Raw genomic sequence first — 26,974 nt, 5'->3', positions numbered from 1 at the left:
CAATGATGGTGCCAACTTGGGCCAGTGAAGCAACGTCCTCCACAACTAGACTGAAGAACGAAAGGACAGCAACTTGTCTGTTCCCCTTCCCCGATTCCCCAATGCTGTTACCTTCCCCAATTCCCCAATAAAAATCTTAAAAAAAAAAATACACATGAAGAAGGAGAGGTACTCTATCAGAAACTAAAGTCATAAAGTTATAATGATTAAAATAATAGACGGCAGGCTCAAGAATCAATCACTGGACAGACTAGCTATCTAGTCCAGAAGCAAATGAATGTTATTCATAAAGAATTAAGCACATAACAAAGTTAATCCGTTCTTCCTCCAAAACATGGTGGTCTTATTTACTAGATAGTACTAGAATAAGGGGTTAACTAGTTGAAAACATTTTAAAAAATTAATTCTTAACCCCAAACATTACCAAAATAAATTTGCAGTTGATTTAAAGTGTTAATATAAAAAAAAAAAAGAAACCATAACACAAAAGAAAATATCAGTAAATAGCTGGTTTTGGGATAGTGAAGGACTTTTCAAGCATAAAAACAATGAAAAAAATTATAGGGGGAAACTGCTACAGATAAGAAGGTTGCTATCTTTATTATGTAAATTGATAAGAGAAACTAAAATTTGAATAGAAAATTACCTTCCAAGTAATGAAAGGAATGCAAATTAAAATAAAGCCATTTTTTGCCTACTAAATTAACATAGATCAAAAAATAAAACTTAAGTTAAACAAATATAATCTTTCTAAATAACAGTATAAAAGATGTCACAAAGCAATTTTTAAAATGCCAAAGACATGGACTGGAAAATAAACACATCAGAAATTAAAGATAATACTTGGGAGTAGTCTGAAAAAAAGACTTTGTAGGGAATGGCGGTGGGGGGGCACCTTGAAACACAGATAGGATTTCATAAGCAAAGAAAGAAGATAGAAAGGCTGGAAATCAGAAAATGCTGATAGGCCACCACAAAGTACAAAATTAAACAACAGACCAGTGAGACTATAAAAAAAGGGTTCTGTACCCCCAAATTTAAAGTAGGCTAGAAAGAAGAATGAGACTAAAATCGTGAACAATTCCAATCGTTCAGGGCTCTTTATCTCACAGGGATTAAAAGAAGCTAGTTGTTTCTGAGAGGAAAATAAATAATGTGAAAGAGGTTATTTTAGGAAAGGTTAAGCTGTTATTAGTGAGAATAAATTAAGAGGGTTAAATGCTTAGGAGAGTAGAAAGATAAATCAGGCGGGTACAGCAACAACCCTTGTGTGTGATAAAACAGGAACCAAAATAAGATAATTAGATACAGATCTAGTAGCAATAACAATCAACAAGACCTGGTGACTTGCTATATGAAGTGTGAGAGATAGAGTCACCAAATATGACTGCAAAGTTTCAAGTGTGGGTGAAGAGTTCCATCAATAATTGCAATTAGAAAAACCAAGACTTGGAACTTGCTTTCATGGGGGAAGAAGATAAACTGCAAGAGAGACAAATGTAAGACATGCAAGCAGAAATATCTAACAAGCTACTGGAGACTGGGGCTGAAACTTGAGAGAAGTCAGAACTGGATGTATTGATTCAGAACTTCATTCATTCAATAAATATTTTTTGAGTCTCTATATATTGTGCCAGGAACTATTACATTACACAGGGATACAAATGAACAAGATTGACACAGTTCCCCCTCAGGAAGCATACAATCTAGTAATTAGACAGTTACAATACGGTGTGATAAATGCTATCATAGATGAAACAAAAGAAGGAGAACCTAACTTAAGAGTTTGAGAGCAAACAAGGCATCCTGGAGAAAACAGTGTTTTCTAACACCAAGACCTAAAGAATGAGAAGACACAGTGGCAGTGTGTGGATACATGCGAAGTAGTGGTCAGAGCAGGGATGGGGGGTAGAGATTATGTTTCATGCGGAGGGAAGAAAACATGTGTTACAGCTCACATCTGAGTGTGGTTATAGCTAATTCAGGGGAAAAAACAGCAAGAGCACAGATTATGGAATGGGAAGGGGAAGGCAGAAACTTTTTTTGAGGAGCAAATACACTGAAATGGTTTAAAAATTTAGAAAGTATAAAGGACTATATAAAAGCCTCCTTTCCAGTCCTGTACCCCAGCCACCCAGTTCTCCAGAGACGACCAATATTATTAGTTTCCTATGTATCTTTCAGAGGAATTTTATGCAAACATAATCACATTTTTTAAATCGTTTCCTAAACATAATCAAACATATTTTTTTAATCGTTTCCTCCCTGTCCCCCTTTTTATACACTATTCTGCCTCTTGTTTTTCTTTTTCAACAATATAACCTGGAGAGCTTTCCATATCAGTACATAAGAACGCCCTCATTCTGTTACATAGCATTCCATTATATAGGTGCCAGATTTTCAAGGATCTTAAACATCATCCAAGGACAATATTGGGCCATAAAAAGATATATGTAAAAGATTATACACAGTCAAATTTGCATTTTACAAGACTCCTTCTGGTGATATGGGAATCGTACAAGAAATATCTGAACTAAGCACTACAAGGGAGGAATAGAGATGGAATAACAGACTTGGGGACAGACAGAGGACAGAGAGCTGACAGAGGACAGAGAACGGAGGAGGGGAGAAGAATCAAGCTGATGTCCAGGTTTTTGCCTCAGGCGACTATCAGTGCCATTCACTGATAGGGAGCATAAATAAGCAGAGGCACAAGTATATGAGGGGAGAAAAAAGAGTTCTCTAGTGGACAGAGCAAATTTAAAGTAAATACCAGAGTTTCAAGACACCTCAGAGAATAAACCCAATCTTACTCAATTTTAGAGACTAGAAAAGTGAAGACACTAAATGTTTTGCTGAAAGTCAGGGGTGGTTAAGAAAAAAACTAAGGCTAAAGCCTACCGTATTTTGCCATGTATAACGCACAGCCACGTTTTTGGCCCAAACTTTCAGGGAAACGGAATTAGCACTACCCATGTATAATGCGCATCCTTATTTTTCCCTCACAAATTTGGGCCAAAAGTGCGCATTATACACGGCAAAATATGGTCATTCTCAATTCATGTGCACAAAGGTGTCTGGTTGAAGGTTATAAAAAAGATCAGTGAAGGGCTGGCCGAGTGGCTCAGTTGGTTAAGAGCGTGCTCAAGAGTTTGAGCTCTGAGCAACAGCGGTTTGATTCCCAGCCCAAGCTGAGCAGCCACTGAGCTGCCAACAGGTGGCAGGATGGCTCAGCTAAAAAAAAAAAAAAAATCAGTGAATGCGGCTGAAGGATGGCCTCCTGGAGGATTCCCACAAACAGAAAGGAACAGGAAAAGGAGCTCATTAAAGAGAAAGAAATGGTTAATGATGAAAGAGACCCCAAATACTTCAACACCACAGAAGCCTAGAAAGATAACTTAAAGATGACACCAATGTATCTGAGATCAAGAAGAAAACCTAGGAAAATCCACTCAAGTGATGTATGTTGATACAGAAGTTGAATGAAGTGACATCAGGAACCAGAAGGGCAGACTCCTCCTCACATAAGAGACTTACCATGTACAAAAAGGAGGAAGCAATCAGAGACAATGAGATGATGATGACAGAGACAGAAAAAGGATGCTACTGGAGTCTTCTGATGCTCACAAGAACTATTTCAAGTAGAAGGAAGAGGAGGAAATAATCATGCCTGAACAAAAGGATAAGTTAAATCACAGGGGAACCCAAAACTGCTACAAGCAACAAGTCAAAATAGATAGTGAAGGTATTAAAAGTAATTGCCTAAAGCCAACATTTTTCACAAATATTAATGAAACAAAGTATCAATTCTCCCCAATAATATGCAATTCAATACTATAATGGAAACATAATCACAGTTTTTGAAGGAAAAAAATAGTTGCCACTTTTCATACCTGTGTCTGAATATCATCCCCTGTGACAATGTTTCCCACAGCTCGCAAAGCAGGAGAAACCACTTTATAATCATTATGCCTGCAACCATAAAAAGAAATGTTATATCCAACAGTTCTATCCTTAGTCTCTTTTCCTTAGGGATGAAATCCACACCAAATAAAATGACTGGATTTTAGAGTAGAAAGGTACCTATGGTGGTTATTAAGGGAACCCTCTCACAATGACGGAATGATTGGTGTCCCCCAGAAGAGCTGTCTCTCCCTTTACTTAGTTATTTTTTGGAAAAAAAAAAAACAACCTACAAATCTTTCCTAATAATCTTTTCCAGGTATTCCATCACCTGGATTCCAAGTTTTCCCTCTCATTCTTTCACAGTTTTCATTTCCTCTTTACTTGGTTTCTATGGTTGCTGAGATAACTGAGAGCAGCAATTAACATTAATACAACACTTTTAAGTTTTACAAATTGTGTAATTTTCAGAGTTGAGAATATTCAACAGTTGAAATAACTTGAAAATAAAAGCCAGGCTTCACACTTCAAATAGTGAACTCATTTTATTAAACCACAGCTGACTTACTGGTACAAAAAAATCCTCCACAAAACTTTTTATATATTTGAAAGCAAATACTAAGTCTTGATTTCAGGCTAAATAAGTTACTATTACTTTTAACTTTTCTTAAAAATCCTATTTTTCTCTCCCCTTTTATGAGACTGATTACTCTTCTCAAAACTGTGCCAGTTCCTTCACATTTATTGTAAGATAAGATGACTAAAAAGAAATGGTTAAGATACATAGTAATCTAGTGACTAAGGAATACAAAAGATTAATTCCCAGATTTTGAATGCTTCTGACTCCTACAGCATCTTGCGTTTAATTCACAACAGCATTATGCAGCTGACCTGCACTGCACCCAGTCTGCAGCCAGCTATAATTCCAGAGTTTTGTACTGTGTATATTATACCTATTTAATCCATTCCACATGTTACGTTTGGGGCAATGTCTCCCTGCATCTACTTTGTACGTACTTCAATTAACTTTCAGATGGCTTGTAATTGTATCATTTCCAGTTAGCACTCTTGTATTTTTTCTTCTACAGTACTATCTAAAAATTTGATTAATACAATCTCAAGTTATTTACGCCATCAGTAAACCTTCCACTCCATAAATCAAAGGCATCACAAAGAGAAATAGCAAAATAAAATTCAAAGTATGACACCAGTCTAGAGTAAGCTCTAAATCAAATAGAAAGATAAGGAATGACTATTTTTAGTGGCAATATGCCCTTTGCTATCCAGTGGGTTGGTCTCAAGTCATTAAGCATGAGCTGGAATTACACAGATCGGTTTTTCAAATGTTTCTGAAGGACTGCTAACAGCAGAAAACCGAGAGATTTTTTAAAAGCCGCAAAACAAATATCAATATAAACAAGTAACAGAAGACAGAAGCCCAAAGCACAATGTATCAGTATAATGTATTAATATTTGAGTTCAGTAACTGAAAAACTAATATAGGGACAAAAGAGCACAGAGATTTTCTAAAAGGTAACTTACATCAGCAGCTCCACAAGTCTTCTACATACTCCAGCATCAATGACTGCTTGAATTTTATCATTGGGTCCATCTGATAGATATGAGAGAGCCCAGCAGGCATCAGCCAGTACATCAGTGTCACTGACAAACAGCAACCAGGAAAGCACATTCAGACAGGGGGAAACCTATAAAGAGATGATATGATTATGAAATTCAACAGAATAAATGCCAGAAATGAGGCGAGAAACTCCAGAAAGCAGCCAGGCACACACTTGGTGACTTTTAGGGTGATTGGTACTGCTAGAGACAGAGTAGCAAGTGGCCAAGTGGTGCTTCCATCTTTTGAAATGCTGCCAGTGGCCTTGCAGTTTACTTTGATGAGGTGGTCAGAACCCAAGGAAAATCATTTCAGAGAGTGAAGTTTAATACATACCAATTCTCAGATATTCCTTGTCAAAACACACTCACTGCAGACCAAAGAAGTAAAGGAACTTTCACAAGTTTTAACACTAGGAAATTCTATATTTCAGACACTTTGTTATGAACAAAAAATGCTAGGTTTTAAGATTAATTCAGAGCTTTTTTTAGGGCTCTGAAAATTTATCCGAAATTAAAACAAAAACAAAGAACAAAAAGCCCTATTTCTCTAGAGACATTTTTTTTTTCTGGTCCATTTTGCTTAACAATTTCATTTTTTTATAATTAAAGTTTATTGGGGTGACAATTAGTAGAAACATCATTTTTCATAAAATTTAAAGTATTAGAATTTTGCTACCTCTTTCTGTTCACATTAATAATGGCTGCTGCACTCTTTTAATTGTACTTTTCCTGCCCATTTCCCAAAAGCATAATCCTTACCTTTGCAAATTCTGGAGGTGGACTTTTCCCTCTACAGAGATTAGACAAAGCCCATACTGCATTCCGGGTCATGGTCAGGCAGTTTTGCTTTGAAAATAGCCTAAAGTATGATGATACAATGGTAAACTATGTAATGAACATTGATTCTCTGATGGCATAATACAAATACTAAACCATTTTCTCCAGAAAAATAAAGTTGAATTAATTCTAACCCAACTAATTCAGAATTTTGGGAGTGGAATTAGACACAATGTCTGAAGAAATGATCTGAATAAGTTAGTAAGAAAATATCTATAATGAAAAATAACACTAGAAAATCCAAAATGATTTCCAAAATGATACACTGCTTTCTGAAGAACTCCCCATATTTTTATCACTCAAAAAAGAAAAGAGAAACTTACTGCAAAAGAGGGGGAAGGATATTGCAGTCTAAGACATAGTCCCTGCACATGGTACTATCTCCAGCAATGTTGCCAAGAGCCCAGACTGCCTGTGAAAGAATTATTCATTAATGACAGGTTGTATAGTTTCACTCATAATTCTTTAAAAAAAAAGATGCCATCAAATCACAATAACTCTTCACAAAAATTATATGGTAGTTAATCAACATATTATACAGGGACATTAACAACACCCCTAAGTTCACTCATCATGGAGTTAAATGAAGTAGTTGTGGCATTGGGGAAAGAAGATACTATTATAAAGTGTACATGTGAACACTCATGGTAGTAAGCTTATTAAAGGAAGGAACCAGTTCTTCTATATATTCTTTACCTTCAGAGAACCCATCCCTAAGTAACATTCCACACAGCCCTTGGTACACAGCAGAGATTCATATGGCTTACTCAGCTGATTAAAAATGTATTTTAAGCTTGCTTACAAAAGAAAACTGTAAACAAAGAATTCAAGAGCAATCGAAATGCAGAAAACTTTATTGAGCTTTGGGGGGGTGATGGGTATGTTAATTGTCTTGATTGTGATGATGGTTTCATGGGTGTATACATATGTCAAAGCTTATTAAGTTTAAATATATGCGGTTTATTGTAGGTCAATTATACCTCAATAAAGCTGTAGAAGAAAATCATTCTTGTTTAGCAGTGACTTACATTTATGAATTGGATTAAGTTTACAATAATAAAAAAATCATGTTTTCTAAGTCTTTTTCTGCACAAAAGTGGCAAAGACTTGCTACTCAACACTAGAGATTCCCACAAGAAAAAGCTCTGTCACTGTTTACATGATTTAAAAAGTGTTATCCATAGCGCTTAAAGAATTTCAGGGTTGGAAGGGAAAACGGTTTTATGTTTCTAGAAGAAATTATGCCTATATTTACTATGAAATTTTCTATTTTGATTAAGTTTAGTTTTCTAGAACACTCTGTGATGAACAACCGATTGTAGTGGCCAAGTGGTAAAACTGAGGATCTGAATATAAGACTGAAGGGAAAATTTGTATTCTTTCACCTGCTTCTCTGTTTCTTTTTCTTTCTTTCCTTTTTTTTTTTTTTTTTTTTTTTTTTTTACCTGCTCCTGGACATCTTCAAACTCTGAGCTTAGCAACTCTATGAAGATAGGCACAGCTCCTGCCTGAATCACAATCCGGGTCTGAAGAGAATTTCCTGAAGCAATATTTGTCAATACCCAAGCTGATTCAAACTATAAAGATAAAAATAATTTCATTATCTTATTAGAATTTCATAGCTTGTTTACATATAATAATAAGGATTTCTGTACGTGAAGAAAAGAATCTGAGATCATTATTTGCATATAATCTATCAGTTGAATACTGTAGTTTTCAAAGAAGAATTCCCAGAAAAAATAACTCAGCAGCCTTGAGGAATATTCAGGGTGTCTAAAATTTCAGATCAAGGCAGAGGTGATAAAAGACCATAAAAAATAATAAGGGAGTGCTTGATATGTTGATATGGAATGATCTCCCAAGATATGAATTTTTTAAAAAGTTCAAGAGTGTACATTAATACGGTATCATGTTTTCTAAAATGGTTAAGAAGGATGTACACATTTATTTACTTATTGCACAGACTATCTCTAGGAGTCACAAGAAACTGTAAATATTTGTTAACCTACATGGCAAGGTCAGGGTGAGTGGGGAACAAGGATGGGAAGAAAAGATACTTCTTACTGTAAAGACTTCGGTGCCTTTGGCCTTAAACCGTGTATATTATCTACTAACAAATAAAATTAAGTAATTTCTATAGGATGGGTAAAATGAAATGGGGAGATGTTCATGTAAAATGTATAAAATACAGGCAGAGTGAAAAAGGCAAAAGATATTTTAAAAGCTAAGCAGGCCAAAAGGAGTTAACAGGTACACAATTACTAGAAATGGCAGCCTCAGAGCGTAAGACAAGGGCTTTCCATAAATGAGAAGGCTCCAAACCAGGGCACAGAGGTAACACTTTTTTAAAACAGCATTCTTAAAGGTTGATAAACTTTTAAACAGAAGCTATGAAGAAAATTATGGCCAATGAAAAATGCAGCATATTACTAATTCTACCCACCTCTACAGTAACTTGACTCTTTAACCTATTATGGGGAAATCTAGGAATGAACTCTTTAAATCCAAGAGTGAACTCTTACAATTCTATTTGAGTTATGAGTTCTTGAACTTTAGTTTTGTTTCCTTCTCCCATTTTGTCTTCAATTTATCCTTTAATGAAGCACATATGCAGAAAAAAACAATTCAGTGGTATGCCCTTGAATGAGAGATCAATAAAAAAGTCATCGAAAAATGGAGCTGTGACTTCCTCTAAGCTTTTGGGTCAACTGAAAGGCAGCTGTCATGTGAAAACTAAAACATCAATCATAAGGGGTGAGGGAAGATGGAAGAAATGGGAAGACATTCTGATTAGCACAGTCCAAAGCCATATGAATGACAGCAAATTCACAGCAGAAGATACTTAAGAGGATGTTCTTTTGAACCTATAAATGTGAACCTATAAAAAGTGAGATAAAGTGGTCTGGCAGCTACACTGGACACTGATATTACAGCAGCAGTGAGGCCCGGACCAGGAGCACCACAGTTAAATGAAACGTATTTTCTGTCCGATAACTTTTTGTTATAAGAGAAATTCAGGAGACTTTTAAACACTGAATATTACAAAATATAAACTTATAAACATAATTACACCTACTGAAGCCAATGCTCAAACCCTTTTCAATCTGTCTGAATTAAAACTGTACATTTGTACAATAACTATATTTTCAAAGCATTTTTCACATACTCTCAGCTTTTTCTTACAACGACGCTGGGAAGTCTGACTCTTCTCATTTATTGAGGGAACTATCATAAAAATATCCAACAATCTAACTAATGATTTGAGTAATGTTACCCAGCCAGTCAAAGAGAACTACATTACAGCCTCCTCATCAAATACACTCATGAAGCCAGCCTCTTTGGCTCCCTCAGTCATAGTTTCCTCTCAAACATAACTGGAACACTGACAAGAAACTTTCAACTGTAGTTTTTGTATTTAGGGCCAGAAATTTCAAATAACGATATGCCAGATTTAGTGGATACCAAAAAGAAAACACAGTTAACCTAAAATGTAGTTTCTTTCGCTTACTAGGAACATTTGTAAAACAGAGACGGATGATATGAGTACAAAAGCAAACTTTCCTACCAGAGGGCAGGCTCAAAGTTCAACAGAGTTGTCAGATACTACAGAGACCGAGTCAAAGAAATGAAAACGGAGGAAAAGCAATCTGTAAAGAATGAGTAAGAGCAGCACACATACCAATCTGTACCAAAGAGAAAACGAATTGCTGTGTGATTTTAATGCACAAGAAATGGTAACACGGCCTGAGTAGATAAAGGATATATTAAGTTATCAATGAGAAGAAATTCGAATACTAATTGCTGCCAGAGTTCAAACTGCTATTTGTCTGATGACTTAAGGTCTCACAGAAAATGAGAGGGAATTCTAGATGGCACTGAAGCAAAATAAAATACAGTGATAATGATTAGGAAAATTAGGAATAAGTGAATAGCCTGAACATGAATGAGAGAATACTGGAAATTAGGATGTCTCCGTAAAAGAAGAATGTACCAGAGTTATGCTTACTACTAAGAAGTACACGATGATGATAACCTCTGAGCGGAAAGAAGATTCAAGGTCTCTCTTGGTAAGAATGGAAACCAGAAATTAGTTTTGCCATTACTGGGGTCAAAAACAGATGAATAACTATAATCAGAAGGCCACTGAATGCTCAATCAAATCCATGCATTATTATGGCATTCACACACACACACGGAGTGCTGATTAATGTTTACCTTATAAAAACTCATCAAGCTATATTTGTGTAATTTTCTATACTCATGTGTGTGTGATATATATGTACGTATGTATGAATGAGAGTGAGAAGGGAAAGAAAAAAATTACAACCCCATGTGTATACACCTGTTAAAGTGTTGGAAGAAGCAACTTTCAAATGTGTTGAATATGTTTTTAAAAACTCGTTGTTATGTGAACTACATAACTTCTCTTTCACTGGGTACTGCAATCATTTTTGTTGTTCTTTTTACTGTTTTGGCCTTGGGTTCTGGATTAGAATTTAACATGAAAGAGAGTTGTGAAATGGGAAAGGCCAGAGTTGATATCAAAAGCAATTGCATAAAGTTATGCCAGAAATAGCCAGGAAAAGTAACTTAAGTAACCATGTGACTCAAATTAGTAACAAGAAATGAAAAAAGCTAAAAAAGGGTACTACCTAAAGTAATGGTAGCCAAAATAACTACCATCTTTACTTCCTCTTTGTTGTTTTAAACTACTGTATTCTTAGTGTTCCAAGAAAGGCATCATGCAAGGAAACAACCTGTCATGCAACTGTGATGGCTTATCAATTGTAATTCCATTCTTTTTCACTACCCAGAACTTGCTAAATAAGGCTACAACTGAAATCTGAAGATTTGATTATTTTCTCTCTTCCCTTTCTCAGTCTCTACCTTCTGATGCTCAGCTCCTTAAATAAGGAAAATGAAAATCCAAAGCTGAAATACTTCTGACCTCCTATCAAGTTTCCCACTCCAGATTGAAGTACTCCTGGTTCCCTTTCTCCATTTGGATCAGGACTCTGTTGCTGGCCACTTTGCCGGGTCCACTCTGGTTCCTAGCAAATGCCAGGCTCACCTGGAGAGCAAGTGAAAAGAAAGGCTCACATCAGAAAAATAAACCCAGATATCAAACTCTGCAGAGAATAGTGCCTGAGTCATCTGAGCAACCTTTCAAGAAAGGCAGAGGGATCAACAAGGATGGGAAAAGACGTAGGAGGATGAAGGCTTACTGCAGCTTATCACATTCAGCTTTTAGAAGGGACGAGAAAGGCAGGAATGAGGAAACTAAACCATTTCAAATCTATGAGTTTAAGAGAAGGTATCTAATGATTGGAACTAGGAGGCAATTTACTTATGTCTAAATATGTTTATAAGCTTCTATAAGGTTTGAGAATGTAACATCTCAGCACTACTGAGTACAAAGATGCTGGGCCTGGACTCAAATAACCCAACAGTGGCCACAGGAAATGGGAAATATACCATAAGGCAGACCAATCTCATGTCAAGGGCTTGAGTATATTTGAGGCCTACATGTCACTGAGAATGAGAAGGCTCTTAGCCAAATGGCACTGTTTGCTTCCAAAATGCTTGATTCCACCCATGTCCATCTCATTTGAGGGTAACGCTACTCAAAGCAGGCATTTTTATCTCCCTGGTTTGAGGCACCTCACTGATTTGGGGATAAGGAAAGTCAGAAAGGAAGTCAAGAGACCCTTCACTAAGATTCACCGTTCTTTACCTCTGTAATGAACAATTAAGTTTGTCCACAGGATTTATTAGTGAGTTCAGCTATCATGACCATATATTATTACTCTCTTTCTAGAAGAGAAATGGCAAAAGCCCCATTCCAAAGACACACTATTCAACCTTCTAGTAAGCAGGTAGGAGTATCCGGGACAACTTACATCCTAGTGCTCTCCAAGAAGACAGAAGGAGTACCCTCCAAGCTGCCCAGTGCCCAGAGCACATCTAATATGAGCATGAAGCCTTCTGGTCCTAAGGTCTCCCTCAATGTACTCGCTCCTCCTGCTTCTGGGGTGGTCACAGTTACCCATTAGTCACATTAGAGAAAAAAACACCACGTTGTACTTCAATGTACACGGAAGAAAAGCTAGAGATGACCTTTAGATAATAAACAGGTTGGTTATTGCTCAGAGTCTTTGGGCAGCTAAGGTGAGAATCATAAGGTGGTCACTTCCAGAGGAATCATTTCTTAATCTTTCAGCCTAATTATTAGTTCAGTTCGCAAAAGGGTGGACTCTGAGAATTTAGACAGAAGCAAATGAGATTTCTGAAGGTGTTCATCTTTAGATGTGTTAAAGGCAGTTCTAGGATTACAGATGCAAAAATGATATAGAATTTGCTGTGTTAGCCAGGAGAGGGTACTGTCTGAGAGTACATATTGTACTCTTTAGGGAGTACTGGAGAATGTAGAGGGGAAAACACCCATTTCTCTGACTTTTCATTTTAGGCCTAGCAGCTTACACCATCTTTTTCTTTAACGCATTAACAAACCAGACCTCTGCAACCACCTATTAAAAACTGCTAGATCTAGGAGTGAATTCAGTATCGTGGCACTACTTTCATGGTGAGATAGGATAGAAACATATTTTCACATGAACAAAATGATAGTTTTCCCTACCTCCCTCTTCCTACAAAGCTTTTCAAATGATAAACTGCAGTAAGGCTCTTCATTTGGTTCCTCTGGTTCTCTTGGTAGGTTGCTTAGGGGCTCAGGCTCTGTTCTCTGCAGTGTTGGTTGTCTGGGTTTCCTTTGTTTTCCTGACAAAAGTCTTTCTTTCCTTGCTCTCTAGGTGAACCTGATTATTTTTCAGATGTCTGGTGATCCTGGCCTTAGATGGGGACCAGAATTACAATCCAGGAGGCAGCTAGCAAAACAGAATCTTAATTCAAATGAACTTTGGGATTAGTAAATGTCAAACTGGAGAAGAAAAACTGATGGGACACTGAAGTACTCTACCTTCTCTGGATTTCTTGTTTTTCCTCTGGAAGGAACTCATCACCGCAACAAAGAGAATAAAAAAAAGGAGAAAGATGGGGTGGGAGGAAAGGAGAGAAAATATCAAGACAAAGCACCAAGTCTTATGAATTATGTACAATGCTCTGGACAGTAAGGAACCTGGGGAGAGGGTTGTCATTTATGAAAGTGCCCCAATCCCTACTGCCTTTGAAGAAGGCAAAGCAAACAAGGGGTGAAAGTTATCTTTAACTTGTTACTGGCAAATATTTATTTGGAAAATTTACCCCAAATTGGCACCTAACCAATTTTTATAGTTGCAGAGTTTCTTTACAGGGCCAGAGACCTTCAGATTAGCTCCTACAAGTGAGAATTTAGGTATCACAGGTATTTGATAAAGAATACAGAAATTAATTCAGCTGGTTACTTCAAGGAAAGTCTAGCTATTGAAAAATTACCAGTTTACTAAAAATACAACTTTATTCAGGAACAAAAATTTAAAATTATAAAAATAGTATTTTAAAATTTCTAAATAACTCTCAGGATGAGACTCAGTTGACAATGGTTCTTTTTATTGTGAAAACTATGCAATCGAGAAGTTATAGAATTTCCTCTTGGAACCCTTATATACAACAGTTTTGATAAGACTAAATTAACATAGCAGAAAGCACAGAGATTCCTAACAAGGCTATCTCCTTGTCAGCTCTTTTGGGGTCAGGGAGAGGATTAATCAGGACTAGATTTGGGGATTAGCTGAGTCTCTGGATCCAGCTCATGTTACACAGCCCTGAGAAACCCAAAAAGTGTAATCTAAAAATACTTCAAAACCAAATTTTACATAGGCCATACTTAGGTCCTATCCATAATGTCTCCTCTATTGCAAACAATTCCCTATTATGTATTCTCCATAATCATCACAAAATAATCTTTCACATGACTAAAAATGATAAGAATTCTAAAGAGTAAAACCAAGGGCCTGGGTGTTAACAAAACTATGAAAGAAATTTGCAATGTGATTGTCCGAAATATCATTATCAAAAAATTAACCCTTCATATAGATTAAAAAAGTAACAAATCTGTATACAAAATATAAATTAGCAAAGGGAATTAGATATGAGGCAAGAAATGAAAATGCTTCGCACCTGCAGTGTACAATTCTCTTTTCGTTTGAGGAACTCCACAAACCTGGCCACTACTCCCGGTGTGCTGATGACTTCATCAATCGGAGGATTAGGTTCTGTCTCCCCATAAAATAAAAGGAAAGAATAAAAACAATCCTTTAATTTCAATGCAAACACTTATACCTCAAAATAGCCTCATGATATCCCTCCTTCCATTTTAGCATCTCTTTCATGTTGGAAATCTAAAAAATAGAAAAAAATGTAAAATTGAGTTTGGCCACTTTGAGACTAGGGTAGCTTGAAGGATTTCACAATGAGGTAAGCTTTAACATGGAAACGATGGGCAGAATTCTTAAAAATTAAAATGACCACCTCTGCTATTTTAAATTTAGAAACTAGAGGGAAACTCATCCAAAGACAACCACTGTGATTATTTTCATATACTTCCTTCTAGCCCTTATTCTGTGTATGGGATTATTATTCATCTTTTTATTGTTGTTGTATTTTTTAACATAAGCTGTTTTAAAAAGAACTGCATTAGGAGATTCTGAGTGCTTGCAGGATTGAATTTTGCAGTTGTAGTGTTAAGTAGGAGCCAGCAAGAATTCACCAAGGATGACTTGCCAAATTAATCTCATTTTCATTTATGAAAATAGAGTATCTTATAAATGAAGTCATTCAGTAGAAACTTGTTGGGTGAATAAATAAGAAATATCCTAAACAATCAGCAAGGTAATTTCAACAAGAGATTTAACAAAATTTTTTATGATATTCATGCAGCAATGCAAGAAAAATGGCAGCTAGATTACAGTAACAATTAGCAATCCTTAGCCAAGTCAATGGCCTTATTAAAAGAGGCAACTAATGGTCCAGTGTTAATTTGGAGAAAGCTCTAATGACATGTTTTTTCCCTGGTTCGACATTTTTATCAAATATTCAGATAAACACAACAAATAAATTTGATACTATAATAAAGATTGAAGTAGTTAATATGCTAAATTACAGAAACAACATATAGAGAGAACAATCAGCCAAAGCAACAAAGCAACAGGCTTTTAAAGCAAAACTCAGCAAATGAATTCCTAAACAAGCAATTTAAGAGGAAATCCACCTGACTTCTCAGGCAAAACTTAAAAACAGTTCATGAAAAAAAGGGCTTGGGAGTTTAGACAGTTGCAAATACAAAGAAACACTACTATGCCATGATGCTACCTTATTAGAATGTACGGTCTAAGGACAAGGAAGGCAATCTCTCACCACCAAGAGTAATAAGAACACATCTGCAGTACTATAATTAATCTAGTGATCACATTTTTAAGAGAGGTGGCTGGCAAACTAGAATACATGCAGGAAAGTACTACTGAGGCCCTTTCACCACTCTAAGGCCTTAAAAAGCCACATTATGTGAGAAGCCCACTAGGCTCAGCATGCTGAAAAGAAGTAAAAGATTATTTTAGAGGGGTGGAGAAGGTACACATGATAATGGCCTTCAAATATTTAATAAGTTATGCAAAAAACAATCTTTTTTTTTTTGTTACGGTAGTAGGTTTTTATTCCAGTTAACCTCAAGGAATATATTAATTTATCACTAATAACTCCAAACAACTGTAACTTACCACTGTGGGGTCAGCTGTTTTAAGTATTTACCATTGACATTTTAATATAATTCAGAGTTCCAGATGATATGCCCAGGTGATAAGAAGTATCATATTCCATTCTACCCTAATTATACAAAAGGTAGTTACTCTGACCACCGATAATACATCCATACTTAATTTCAGTGATAAACTGCTAACATTAAAATCAACAATCAATGTTCTTTCAAGTGATACTTTCAAAGTTTTCCTCAAAAAGAATGGAGTTTCTCAATATGAATTAACATGAAAAAATGACTGCTGTTCTTATCACTTTAAGGACTTTCATAAGCTAGCTCAGATATAAAATAATGCTGCTTTCTGGTCATGATAAGATCACACACAAAAAATAAGGAAACCCAAAAGTTAGCCATGGCTCATAATAACACATATGTCTGTATGTATCCTTTTATTCTGTTGATAGACACACTCCAAAGCCAAGTTATTTGCAGTACGAAAGGCAGATTATAGGCAAGTTAATATCTTATAAATAAATGAAAAAACATACTTAACATATTCAGAACTCACCTTTTGAAAGCAGTTTTCTGAATTTCTGTGTTGCTGAAAGCTGTTGCTCTGGGCTATTGGAAAATATCATTTCGATCATGTCAGAAGTAATAACACCACCCTGGGATCACAAACAAAAAGCAAGTATGATGAAATTTTAACTTGAATTCAAAGAAAAACAAAAACATTATAAATTGTGACCAAGTTATTAAGTTAATCATATTTATCTAAGTTACACAAAGGGAGGACAATCTTTATAGGTAGGAATATGTATGAGGTGATTAATAATATGATAAAGCCAAATTCTTTGTCTATCATTAAAAAGCTCACCACAGTGACAAAACAGTAATCTTATAATAACAGTAAATACTAAGACAAGGTGTTTATTATTCTTCCTCTCCTTGCTTATCAAAGGGCTAGCTACTCCTTGTCATTCAGATTAAATGTTAATTTTAAAGGGCTTTTCATGACCTCTGAATCTAGAGCAGCAGCTACATCTCTATCCATCACTCTATTTTAATCCTGTGTCCAGCCCTTTTCACTATCATATATATATTTTTGCTTATTTGTTTGGTACCCAGGTTCCCCTAGTATACTGTAAGCTCCTCTGAAAGCCAAAGACCCCATAAATCTTACCACTCTATCACTAATAGCTGGCATACAGTAGATGTTCAACAAATATTCAATGAATGAGTATAGAGTAGTCTTGTATAAATCACAGATTCTAGCCATTGCTAAATTCAACAGCTGACTCTTAAATTTATTTAAAATTTCTTTTTTTTTTTTCTGTATTAAAACTTTAACAGTTTCCCACTATTTTCTTGCTTTATTACAACTTTTCCATTTCCCACTACAACCCATCCTTTTAGTAGTTAACTCTATTCTCAGGATCATTTCATTTGCCAATGAAGTCAAATTCTTATCATTTCATGAAGGGTTACAATCAACAAGATGAACTGTAAAGAAAGCTGTGGAGTTATAAACACTAGATGGTAAGCAATACCTAACAATTAAGAATCTACATGGGGAGAATGAAGCATTTGGCTCTTAACAGTCAGAAAAGTACCTACTTGGAAACTTACAAGACTGACACCTGAGTAAACAAAGGTACCTATGTAATATAATTCTGTTATGAATATGTTATATATAATTTGTTTTTCCCCCTCTCTTACCCCCGTATTATATAACATACGATGTACTGACTTTACATTCATAGTTTTTAAGTATTACCTTTATTATTAACATCATAGTATTTAAGTTACAGGATATCAGGGGGAGGAGTGAACAGCCGAGAATTTTGCATCCTCTTCTGGGGAAAAGGTTAGTGCATTATAAGCTGCATGCAGGATAGTTATATCATTATATCATGTTATGTGGAAGTATGACTTTGTTATTGTCTTCATCTGAGACTCAGTATAGTTTAAGGAGCTGTGTATGAATGCCAAATTGACAGAGTAGACTAGGATGGTTAATTTTACATCAACTTGGTTAGGCTATGGTACCCAGTTGCTTGGACAAACACCAGTCTAGATGTTGCCATGAAAGTTGTTTTGTTTTTTGTTTTTATTTGATGTGATTTAACATTTTAAGTCAGTACACTTGAGGGAAGCCGATTACCCTCCAAAGTTTGGGTGGGCCTCATTCAATCAGTTGAGCAAAGACTGAGGTGTCCTAAAGAAGGAATTCAGCCTCAAAACCACAACATCAACTGTTAGCCGAACTTCCAGCATACTGGCCTGCCCTATGGATTTTGGATTTACCAGCTCCAACAATTGCGGGAGCCAATTCCTTAAAGTCAGTCAGTCAGCCAGTCAGTCAGCCAGTCAGTCAGTCTCTCTTTCTCTTTCTCTTTCTCTCTTTCTCTCTCTCTCTCTCTCCCTCCCCCGCCCCATTGGTTCTGTTTCCTATGCAGAACCCTGACTAATACAGTCCACAAAATACTTCATGTTCATTTAACATCCACTTAAAAAAAAAAGGAACAGCTCAACTTCCTGAAGGGCCTAGAAGACTTCACCACAAAATGATAGTATTTGCTACAAAGTCTACTATATCAATTCCAAAAGGATTTTAAACTACTCTCCTAATTTCAAAAGAAAAGTGGTCCATAAAAACTGGAGACCTATGAAGTGAAAATAAGAAAAATCTACAAAATACTATGCATAATATGCCACCATAAAAAAAGGAGGAGGGGGGAAATTTATTTCCTCAGAAAGAATAAATAAGAATCTAGTAACAGTGTTCACTATTGGGGGAAGAAAATAGGTGACAGAGGTAAAGGAAGAGTGATTTTTCTTTTTTTTTAAAACCATGTATATATATGATCTATTAAAACATTATCAGATTTATTACAACAAACTGGAACTCTAGATAGGTGTAATCCATATAAAGCATAATTTTTATCTGTTTATATAACCTCAAGACAGTTACAAAATGAGCTATAATAGAAAGTTCCAATAGTTGTGATATGGAACCAATTTTTTAAATCATATGAACATGTCCAATTTTGTAACTAAAATGAACAACAAATTAGGATTTCCTTGAAAGTATCCCTTGTTATTCAACTTTTAAGGAATAATTTTATTTTATAATTATCTTTGTAAGTTTTAATAGCTGGATTAATCTTCATAGTTTAGTTAATCCTGTTTAACTGCATGTCATTTAAAATATAATTAACGTTTAATAAACCATGAGAAATAAGTATATACGGCTTCTTTTTAAAAATGAAATGCCAAGTACTTTTTGTAGCCATAGTACCTTTTTTAAAAACACAAAAAGAGATCTAAACCTCATATCTTCATCAAAGAAACACTTAAAAAAGAGTTTCATTATCTTACTTACTGGTGCCATCTCCATGTTATTAATCTGAGCCTCATGGAAGCCTCCATCTGACATAACTTCCTCTTCTGTTTCTTCTTCTGCTGTAGCAACATTTCTTCTCTTGAATAACTAAAATAAAAGACTTGTTAGTAAAGTAATTCTAGGACAAGAGAGTTCAACAGCCAAATACTAGTCACCCCACTTAAAAGGAAATAAGGGTGGAGCTTTCTGAAAATCATTTTTAAAAATCTAAAGTTTGTGCTGCCTTCAACCCTTCCTGATGGGGAACTATTTCAGAATTCTCTAGTTTTATAATCGACCGCAATTAATTATCATTTGATGAGGCTAAACTTACTCAGAGGTCTCACACTGCATGACACATTAAAAAGGTAAGTTTGGAAAAAAAGCTGGGCATGCTGGGTCATTTCCCTCTTCCCTCTATGTGAAGTAGGTGATAAGACAGTCACAATACATCAGGGGAAATGACAATAACAGTGTTATCAGGATGACTTAATACTTCCCTCCTAACCCTCAAACATAGTGGATTGAGGCTTCCTGAACTTCCCAACCTGTCCCGCAACCAGTGATGACAAAGGATTATTGCTTGAACACCACCTTTAAAGCATCCATGAATTTGTGTAGGCAGAGGAGAATAGTTCTCTCCAAAGGCAGCCCACTAAGGTAGCTTCCATTACATCCTTAAGAATCCTAGGCAGTACACTCATTCATCGAGCCATGATGGAGTAACAATAATTTATCCTTTCACCCTATGCGGCTACAACAGCAGACAGAAATACTTAAAATAATGGGTTCCAGCCATAGGACAACAGGCAACACACAATGATCCTTCGGAAAAGAAAAGAAACATTAGTCCTATGACTGCCTCAGTTTACTGCCTGGACAGAGTTTCCAGGCTACAGCACAGGGAGGGTGAACCCAAACAGGGCCTGGCGGCTTCCTCAGTTGAGGAGGAATAGTTCAGAACCAAGGAGGCCAAGACACCTAGAATCCACAATGCAGAATACAGAGAGATCAACACAAGAGAGCACCAGAAATACACACAAGAGGCTCCTTGAGTCTTTAGCTTAGTACTGATCAGTGCAGGTGTGTGAGGAAAAGATCCAAAGCTGGGAAAGGAACCACCTTCAAGGAGCATGCAGAACAATTTCAGAGGGTCACACAGTTCAAGGAATAGTTTGTTTTGACTAAATGGAATAGAAAAAACTCCTACTATTGTACACAGGGCATTGAGTAGAATACTCAAAAGGGTATTGACTCAGTAGTGATGCTAAATTAGCCCTAGATTAAAGGCTGTTCTGGTCCAGCCCAATGACACCAACTAACTTAACTATATCCAATGACAATGTCAGAATTATACACATTAAAAGAATACAAATTATACTTATTAAAATATATACATATAAAACCTTAACACCAAACAAGGTAAAATTCACAACACTTGACATTCAATCAATAGCTACCAAGTACAAAAGTAAGAAAAGACTACTTATGAGTAAGAGAAAAATCAATCACATCAATCAAAATCACCTAGAAATGACAAAGATGGACAAGGACATTAAAAGGGTTGTTAAAATAGATCCACATATTCAAAAAATAGAAGAAAGTGTAACCATGAGGAGAAACGGGAAACATGAAAAAAAAAAAGCAAATCAAACACTTAGAGATGAAAAATACAACTTTTTGGATGTAAAGTATGCTGAGTGGGATTAACTAACAGCAGATTAGATAATGTAGAAAAGATTTGTGGATTTAACGACATCCCAATAGAAACATTCCAAGATGAAAGAGAAAATATGTATAAAACAAGTCAACTGTGGGACAAAAATATATTTAAACAGACTTCACTAAAGTGGATATACAGATGGCATGTAAGCATGTGAAAAGATGCACTCAACTTTAGTCACTAGAAAAATGCAAATTAAAATAATGGCACACTATTACATACACCTTAGAATAGGTCAAATGAAAGTGATTGCCCATACCAAATGTTGACAAGGATGTGGAGGAACTGAAACAGGAACTGAAACTCCATACACTGCTGATGATACAACCCATTTTGGCAAACAGTTGACAGCTTCTTAACTACACACCTACTATACAACCCAGCCATTCTGCTCCTACATATTTATCCCAGAGAAAAGGAAATATATATCCATAAGAGCTCTCCATGAGAGCTTTATTTCCAATCACCAAAACCCAAAAATAATCCAAATTACTATGAACGAGTTAATGGATAAACCATACAATAGACTACTACTGAACAATAAAACGGAATGAACTACTGATACATACAACAGCATAAATGAATCTCAAAATTATTAAGCTGACTAAAAGAAGGCAGGTAAAAACTAATACATATTGTATGATTCTATTCATGCAAACTAATCAGTGGTGACAGAAAACAGATTGTAAGTAGATTGGAGACAGGAGAGGGATGTGGAAAGGTATTACACAAAGGTGTACCACGAAAGTTTTAGGAGAGATAAATATGTTCACTAACTTAATTACAGTGGTGTTTTCACAGAATATAAATATATCAAAACATCAAATTGTACATTTTATGTCAACTATACAGCAAAGTTTTTTTAAAGACAGAAGAGTAATAGCTGAAATAAATTGAAATATTATGTTAAACACTCTACGTTTCTAATAATATTAAAATATACTCACATTCTACTGGTCCCTTTAGAAGATGCTAAAGAACCAACTCTTTATTTTGAAAACAAAGGGAGAGAGTCAAGTATTTCTCTTTCCTGTATGATTAGTAATTCAGGAAAACCAAAAACTTATTGAGGATAAGCTTTTCTTTAGAATGACCTACCAGCTAATAAAAGCAGAAGGAATGACAGAATGATCGCCGCAATTCCTAGCAATGGATCTAGGCAAAGACCATCAAAGGCTTCTAAAGCCTAAGGTGAAAAACTGATGGGTACTGATTTGATGCTTCGTATTAACTGTTAACTTTTTAAGGTACATAACACTACTTTGGTTTAAGCTTAAACGTCTTTATCTTTTAGAGACACTTTCTGAAGTATTTATAAATGAAATAACTGATGTATGGGATTTGCTTCAAAGTAATCCAGGGCATTATTTTACTTCTGTCTAAAGGGTACCCTTTAACACTGCTTGTAGTGCAGGTCTGGGGGTGATGTGTAATTCTCAGTTTTTGTACGCCTGAACACATCTTTCTTTCACCACCGTTTTTGAAAAGTATTTTTGCCAGGTACACAATTCAAAGTTAACTGTTTCTTTCTTTGAGTACTTAAAAGACATTTTTCCAATGTCTCTGGCTTGTGCTGTATGTTGCCAATAAGGAATTTGACATCACCTTTATCTTTGTTCCTGTGTATAACATGTCTGTTTTCTCTAGGTGTTTTTAAGAATTTCTCTTTACAACTGGTTTTGAGTAGTTTGGTTATAATGTACCACGGTGTAGTTTTCTTCATGTTTTTGTGACTAGGATTCACTGAGTTTCCTGAGTCAGTGGGTTTATAGATTTTAATAATTGTTAAGTTTTTAGCCATTATTTCTTTCAATAATTTTTTCTCTCCCACTCTCTCGCCTCTCCTTCAGGGACTCCTACTGTCCCTGTATTAGGTTTCTTAGAAGGTCTCAACTATCTCGCTGATTGACATCTTCTCTTTCACGTGTGCACACACACACACGTGTGTATTCTTTCACCTCTTTTTCATTCTGGATAGTTTCTATTCCAATCCCTGGAAATTCACTAATCTTTTCTTCTGCAATTTCTAATTTGATATTGATCCTATCTGTGTATTTTTCTTCTCAGACATTGTAGTTTTCATCTCTAGAAGTTCAATTTGAGTCTTTTGTATATCTTCCAAGTCTCTACTTCTGAATATATAGAATACAATTACAATAATGCTTTAATGTCATTTTCTGCTAATTCTAACGTCTGGGTCAGTTCTGGGTGTTTCCATTGATTGTCCTCATTAATGGTTGTGTTCTCTTGCTTCTGTGTATACCTGGCAATCTTTGTTTGTATGCCAGACACAGTCAGTTTGACTTTGTTCATACTGGATATTTTTGTATTCCTATAAATCTTCTTGGCCATTGTTCTGGTATGCAGCTAAGTGTTATGGAACCAGTTTAATCCTCTTGGATCTTGCTTTTATGATGTGTCAGGTAGGTCTGGAGCAGAATTAAGTCTATGGCTAATTACTCTCCACTCCTGAGGCAAGACTCTCCTGAATATCCTACATAATGCTCCATGAATTCTGAGATTTTCCAGTCTGGCTAGGGGAACAGGCACTGTTCTCAGCCCTGTGTAAGTGCCAGACACTGTTCCCCCAATCCTTTTAGACGCTATTTTCTCTAGCCTTGGGTAGTTTCCTCAAACACAAGTACTGAGCAGAACTCGGCTGAATATTCAAGGAAATCCTGTGAGGAGCTCCAGGCTTCTTTCTATATATAGACAGGACTCTCCTTTCTGGTATTCTATCCTATGAACTCTATTTGCCTTGGTCTCCCTGGACTTTCAGCTCTATCTTCTCAACTCAGGGAGGCCATGGGCTCTACCTTACACCTAAGTCCCCTCTCCCTGTGTTGCAACTTCAGAACTCTCTGAGGCAATAAGATGAGGCAATCATAGGGCTCACCTCACTTGTTTCCCATCTCTAGAGATCACTGTCATTCACTGCTTGATGTCTGATGCCTTGAACTGCTGTTGAATGTATTTTATTTATTTATTCTTGGTTGCTACAGGTAGGAGGGTAAATCTGGGCCGCGCTACTCCATTTTGGCTAGGAGCAGAAGTTCTTACAGTACCTTTCTGATTCTCAAAACATCCCACTTTTGGCTAATAGGAGCCTCCTTAGTCTTTTCAACACAATTTCAATGGTATTCGATTACTTACTTGCTTTATGAAAAAATGTTACAGGTTCGTCTTGAACATTCCCTATCTTTAATCAAGAATCAGCTATTTTTCTAAGCAGCCTTGTTCCTGTGAGAGAAAAATTCTAATGACCACAATCTTAGGGTTTTAGGGGTGCTCATTGCTACAAGGTATTTCACTCTTTCTAGGCCTATTCAGGACAGAGCTGGGCATGTGTGTGTGTATGTGTTTGTGTTAAGAAAATACATTATGAATCCCTAGTGATGTTACCAATTCAAATTTATATAACTTCTTTGATTTTATATTCCCATATTTTAATCTAAAAAATTCCTAAATTAACATAAATACTTATTTGCTGTATCCATGTACAAATACATATAGTTTCATAATAACTATCAATCCTATGATTACTAACTAAAAGCAGTTGAAGATTTGTTTATACTTCTTTTTGTCCTTAAAATATATCCCAATAGAGATAATTAATCACATTGCCATAGTTTAAATGTATTAAATAATTCCTCACTGTTTGGTTTAGCTACAAGCATGACACACAAGGCCATTTAATCCCTTTTGTTTATTTTTAAGGATTTCCTCCCTCATTTTGACTTAATTTTGCTTTATAATCACTGAAAACATTTACATGACTCCAAAATCAAACCTAATCACTAAAATTACACCTATTGGTGTAGCAAAATTTATATCCAGAGTGTGTTTAATATGTTATGGCAGGATGCTATTAGTGATCTTTAATTACTATAGGTCCTGAAACATACATTTGCTGACAACTGGAATTTGAAATTAAAAGCACAACACCATTTACATCACAAGAATCAAGATAAGAAGAGATGAGAAATTCTCAGCAAAGGGAAGTCCTAAGACTACATCTATACAGCAAGCCCACAGGATAAACAAAACTGACGGGAGCAAAAGGTCAGAAAATGTAGGGTAGAGGTCTCCAGAGGGAAAAAAAATTGGAACTAATACTTCATCTGAAAAGTTTAACCAAGTAGAAAATCAGAGAAAAATAATTTAAAAGAGCTGTACGAGAGAATAAGAAGGCAGCCAGGAAGTCAAAGAATGCCAAGCAGGTAAAAAATGAGACAATTAACTCTAGGAAAAACAAAGTATAAGAAAGGAAATGTAACCATAGTTTACTACTCAGTGCAGCAATAAATAATACTTAGATATTACAATATAACTATACTAGGAGGATAAATGTAAGGGAAAGAGTAGTATAGAGCTTAAATCTTCACCTACTATAACAGAACATCAATAGATATTTTAAATTGATAAAGATATATAGTAATATACACACATATTATTTAGAAATTTAGCAGTATAAACCACATTGAACAGTTAAGAGTTGAAAGTGGTTTACTTGGGAATGAGACCACTGCTAGTTTGGTTTCAAGTACTTTAGCACTATTTAATTTTTTCAACTATGTACATGTATTACTCACAGAAAAACAAGTTTTTAAAAAGAAAAACACAGCCAAACAATCATACTTTGTAAGCCTTATTTACAGACTATATGTTGCCCAAACTTGTCAACCAAGTTAATCAATGGGAAAAGCTAGCTGTCCACAAGTTTATCAACTTGGGTCACTTCAGAAGATATTTCTTGTAACTAAAAACATCAAGGAAGCAAGCCTTCATTCTTCATCGCTATGGTTTTTACAACTTTTTAGCAACACTGTGTTACCTACTCAGAATGAGTCAGCAAGGGTCTGTTTAATTCAAAATATTTTAACAGTAAATGTAAAGAGTTCACTTTTTGGACATGAAAAATTATAAGTACTGGCTCAATCAGAATAATGTCAACTAGTAAATTTTTCTGCCAAAAATAAGTTTTACTTTGGTCTGTCGGTGCCAAATAAACAGAGGTCATTTATACAGTGCGGCCTACATAACAGATATTAAGTGCTTGTCTATTAAAAGGATAGCCCTAAAATATATAGTTATCTTTTATGTACTTGGCAGCATCAACTCCTGTACTACCCTCAAATCTAGCTGCTCAGCTGGACTTAGGCTGTGACTTTTCCCGGTAAATGACAAAACAACTGTGGAAAGATAAACAGTACCTAAATGAATCTGTGCTTTATTAATGTTTACTATTTTACACATTATGTATGAAACAAGTTACTATTGTGAGGTTAAGAAGCCTGATTAGAGTCTTATATAGTTCTCCCTACATAAGATGGCACATATGAAAGGACAAATTAAGATTTTAAATAGGGCAGTATTCCAGAAACTTACCATATAAACTTTTATTAAAACCTGAGCACAATTTCAGATCTCGTACAATGAAGATAACAAAATTTCAACTACAAATGTTTTTTAGTCAGATATGTGGGGGTCATACTTGACACTTGATGTATTAAGGATATAGAGTATTTGCGTTCAGTTAGGTAAGTAAATACGAAAATTTTATTTAAAATGAACACCGTTAATGGCAGAGTGCCATTACTACATCTTCAAATGGCTTTATGTCAAATATTATGCACAGGCTGGTGGTTATGTACAGGCCTATACTTGTGCTTATGTGCATACATACATGTATTCACATGTACTTACGTGAATATAAATATGTGACGTTGCTGTTTTGATTTCTAAAATCTACCCCAAATATAGAAGCTAATATAAAAACTAATCCAAAGAAAAGGTTCCACTTCAAATAAGACACAGA

The 26,974-nt window shown here is 35.5% G+C and overlaps 1 protein-coding gene across 1 annotated transcript in view; it reads right to left on the bottom strand.

Moving 5' to 3' along the window:
• KPNA1 (karyopherin subunit alpha 1) overlaps positions 1–26,974 on the bottom strand; it is a 59,738-nt gene that overhangs the window by 15,485 nt on the left and 17,279 nt on the right. The window contains exons 3-10 of the mRNA XM_019652724.1: positions 19,434–19,541; positions 16,617–16,716; positions 14,476–14,570; positions 7,806–7,937; positions 6,684–6,772; positions 6,283–6,382; positions 5,446–5,609; positions 3,894–3,972 (exon numbers count right to left, since the gene is read on the bottom strand). Coding sequence (XP_019508269.1) covers positions 3,894–3,972; positions 5,446–5,609; positions 6,283–6,382; positions 6,684–6,772; positions 7,806–7,937; positions 14,476–14,570; positions 16,617–16,716; positions 19,434–19,541 — 867 coding nt within the window. The remainder of the gene's footprint in view (positions 1–3,893; positions 3,973–5,445; positions 5,610–6,282; positions 6,383–6,683; positions 6,773–7,805; positions 7,938–14,475; positions 14,571–16,616; positions 16,717–19,433; positions 19,542–26,974) is intronic.

Source organism: Hipposideros armiger, unplaced genomic scaffold (genome assembly GCF_001890085.2).
Source record: "Hipposideros armiger isolate ML-2016 unplaced genomic scaffold, ASM189008v1 scaffold_8, whole genome shotgun sequence".
Lineage (NCBI taxonomy): Eukaryota > Metazoa > Chordata > Mammalia > Chiroptera > Hipposideridae > Hipposideros > Hipposideros armiger.
Note: the sequence above shows the minus strand (reverse complement) of the source record. Positions and strands in the feature narration are given on the sequence as shown.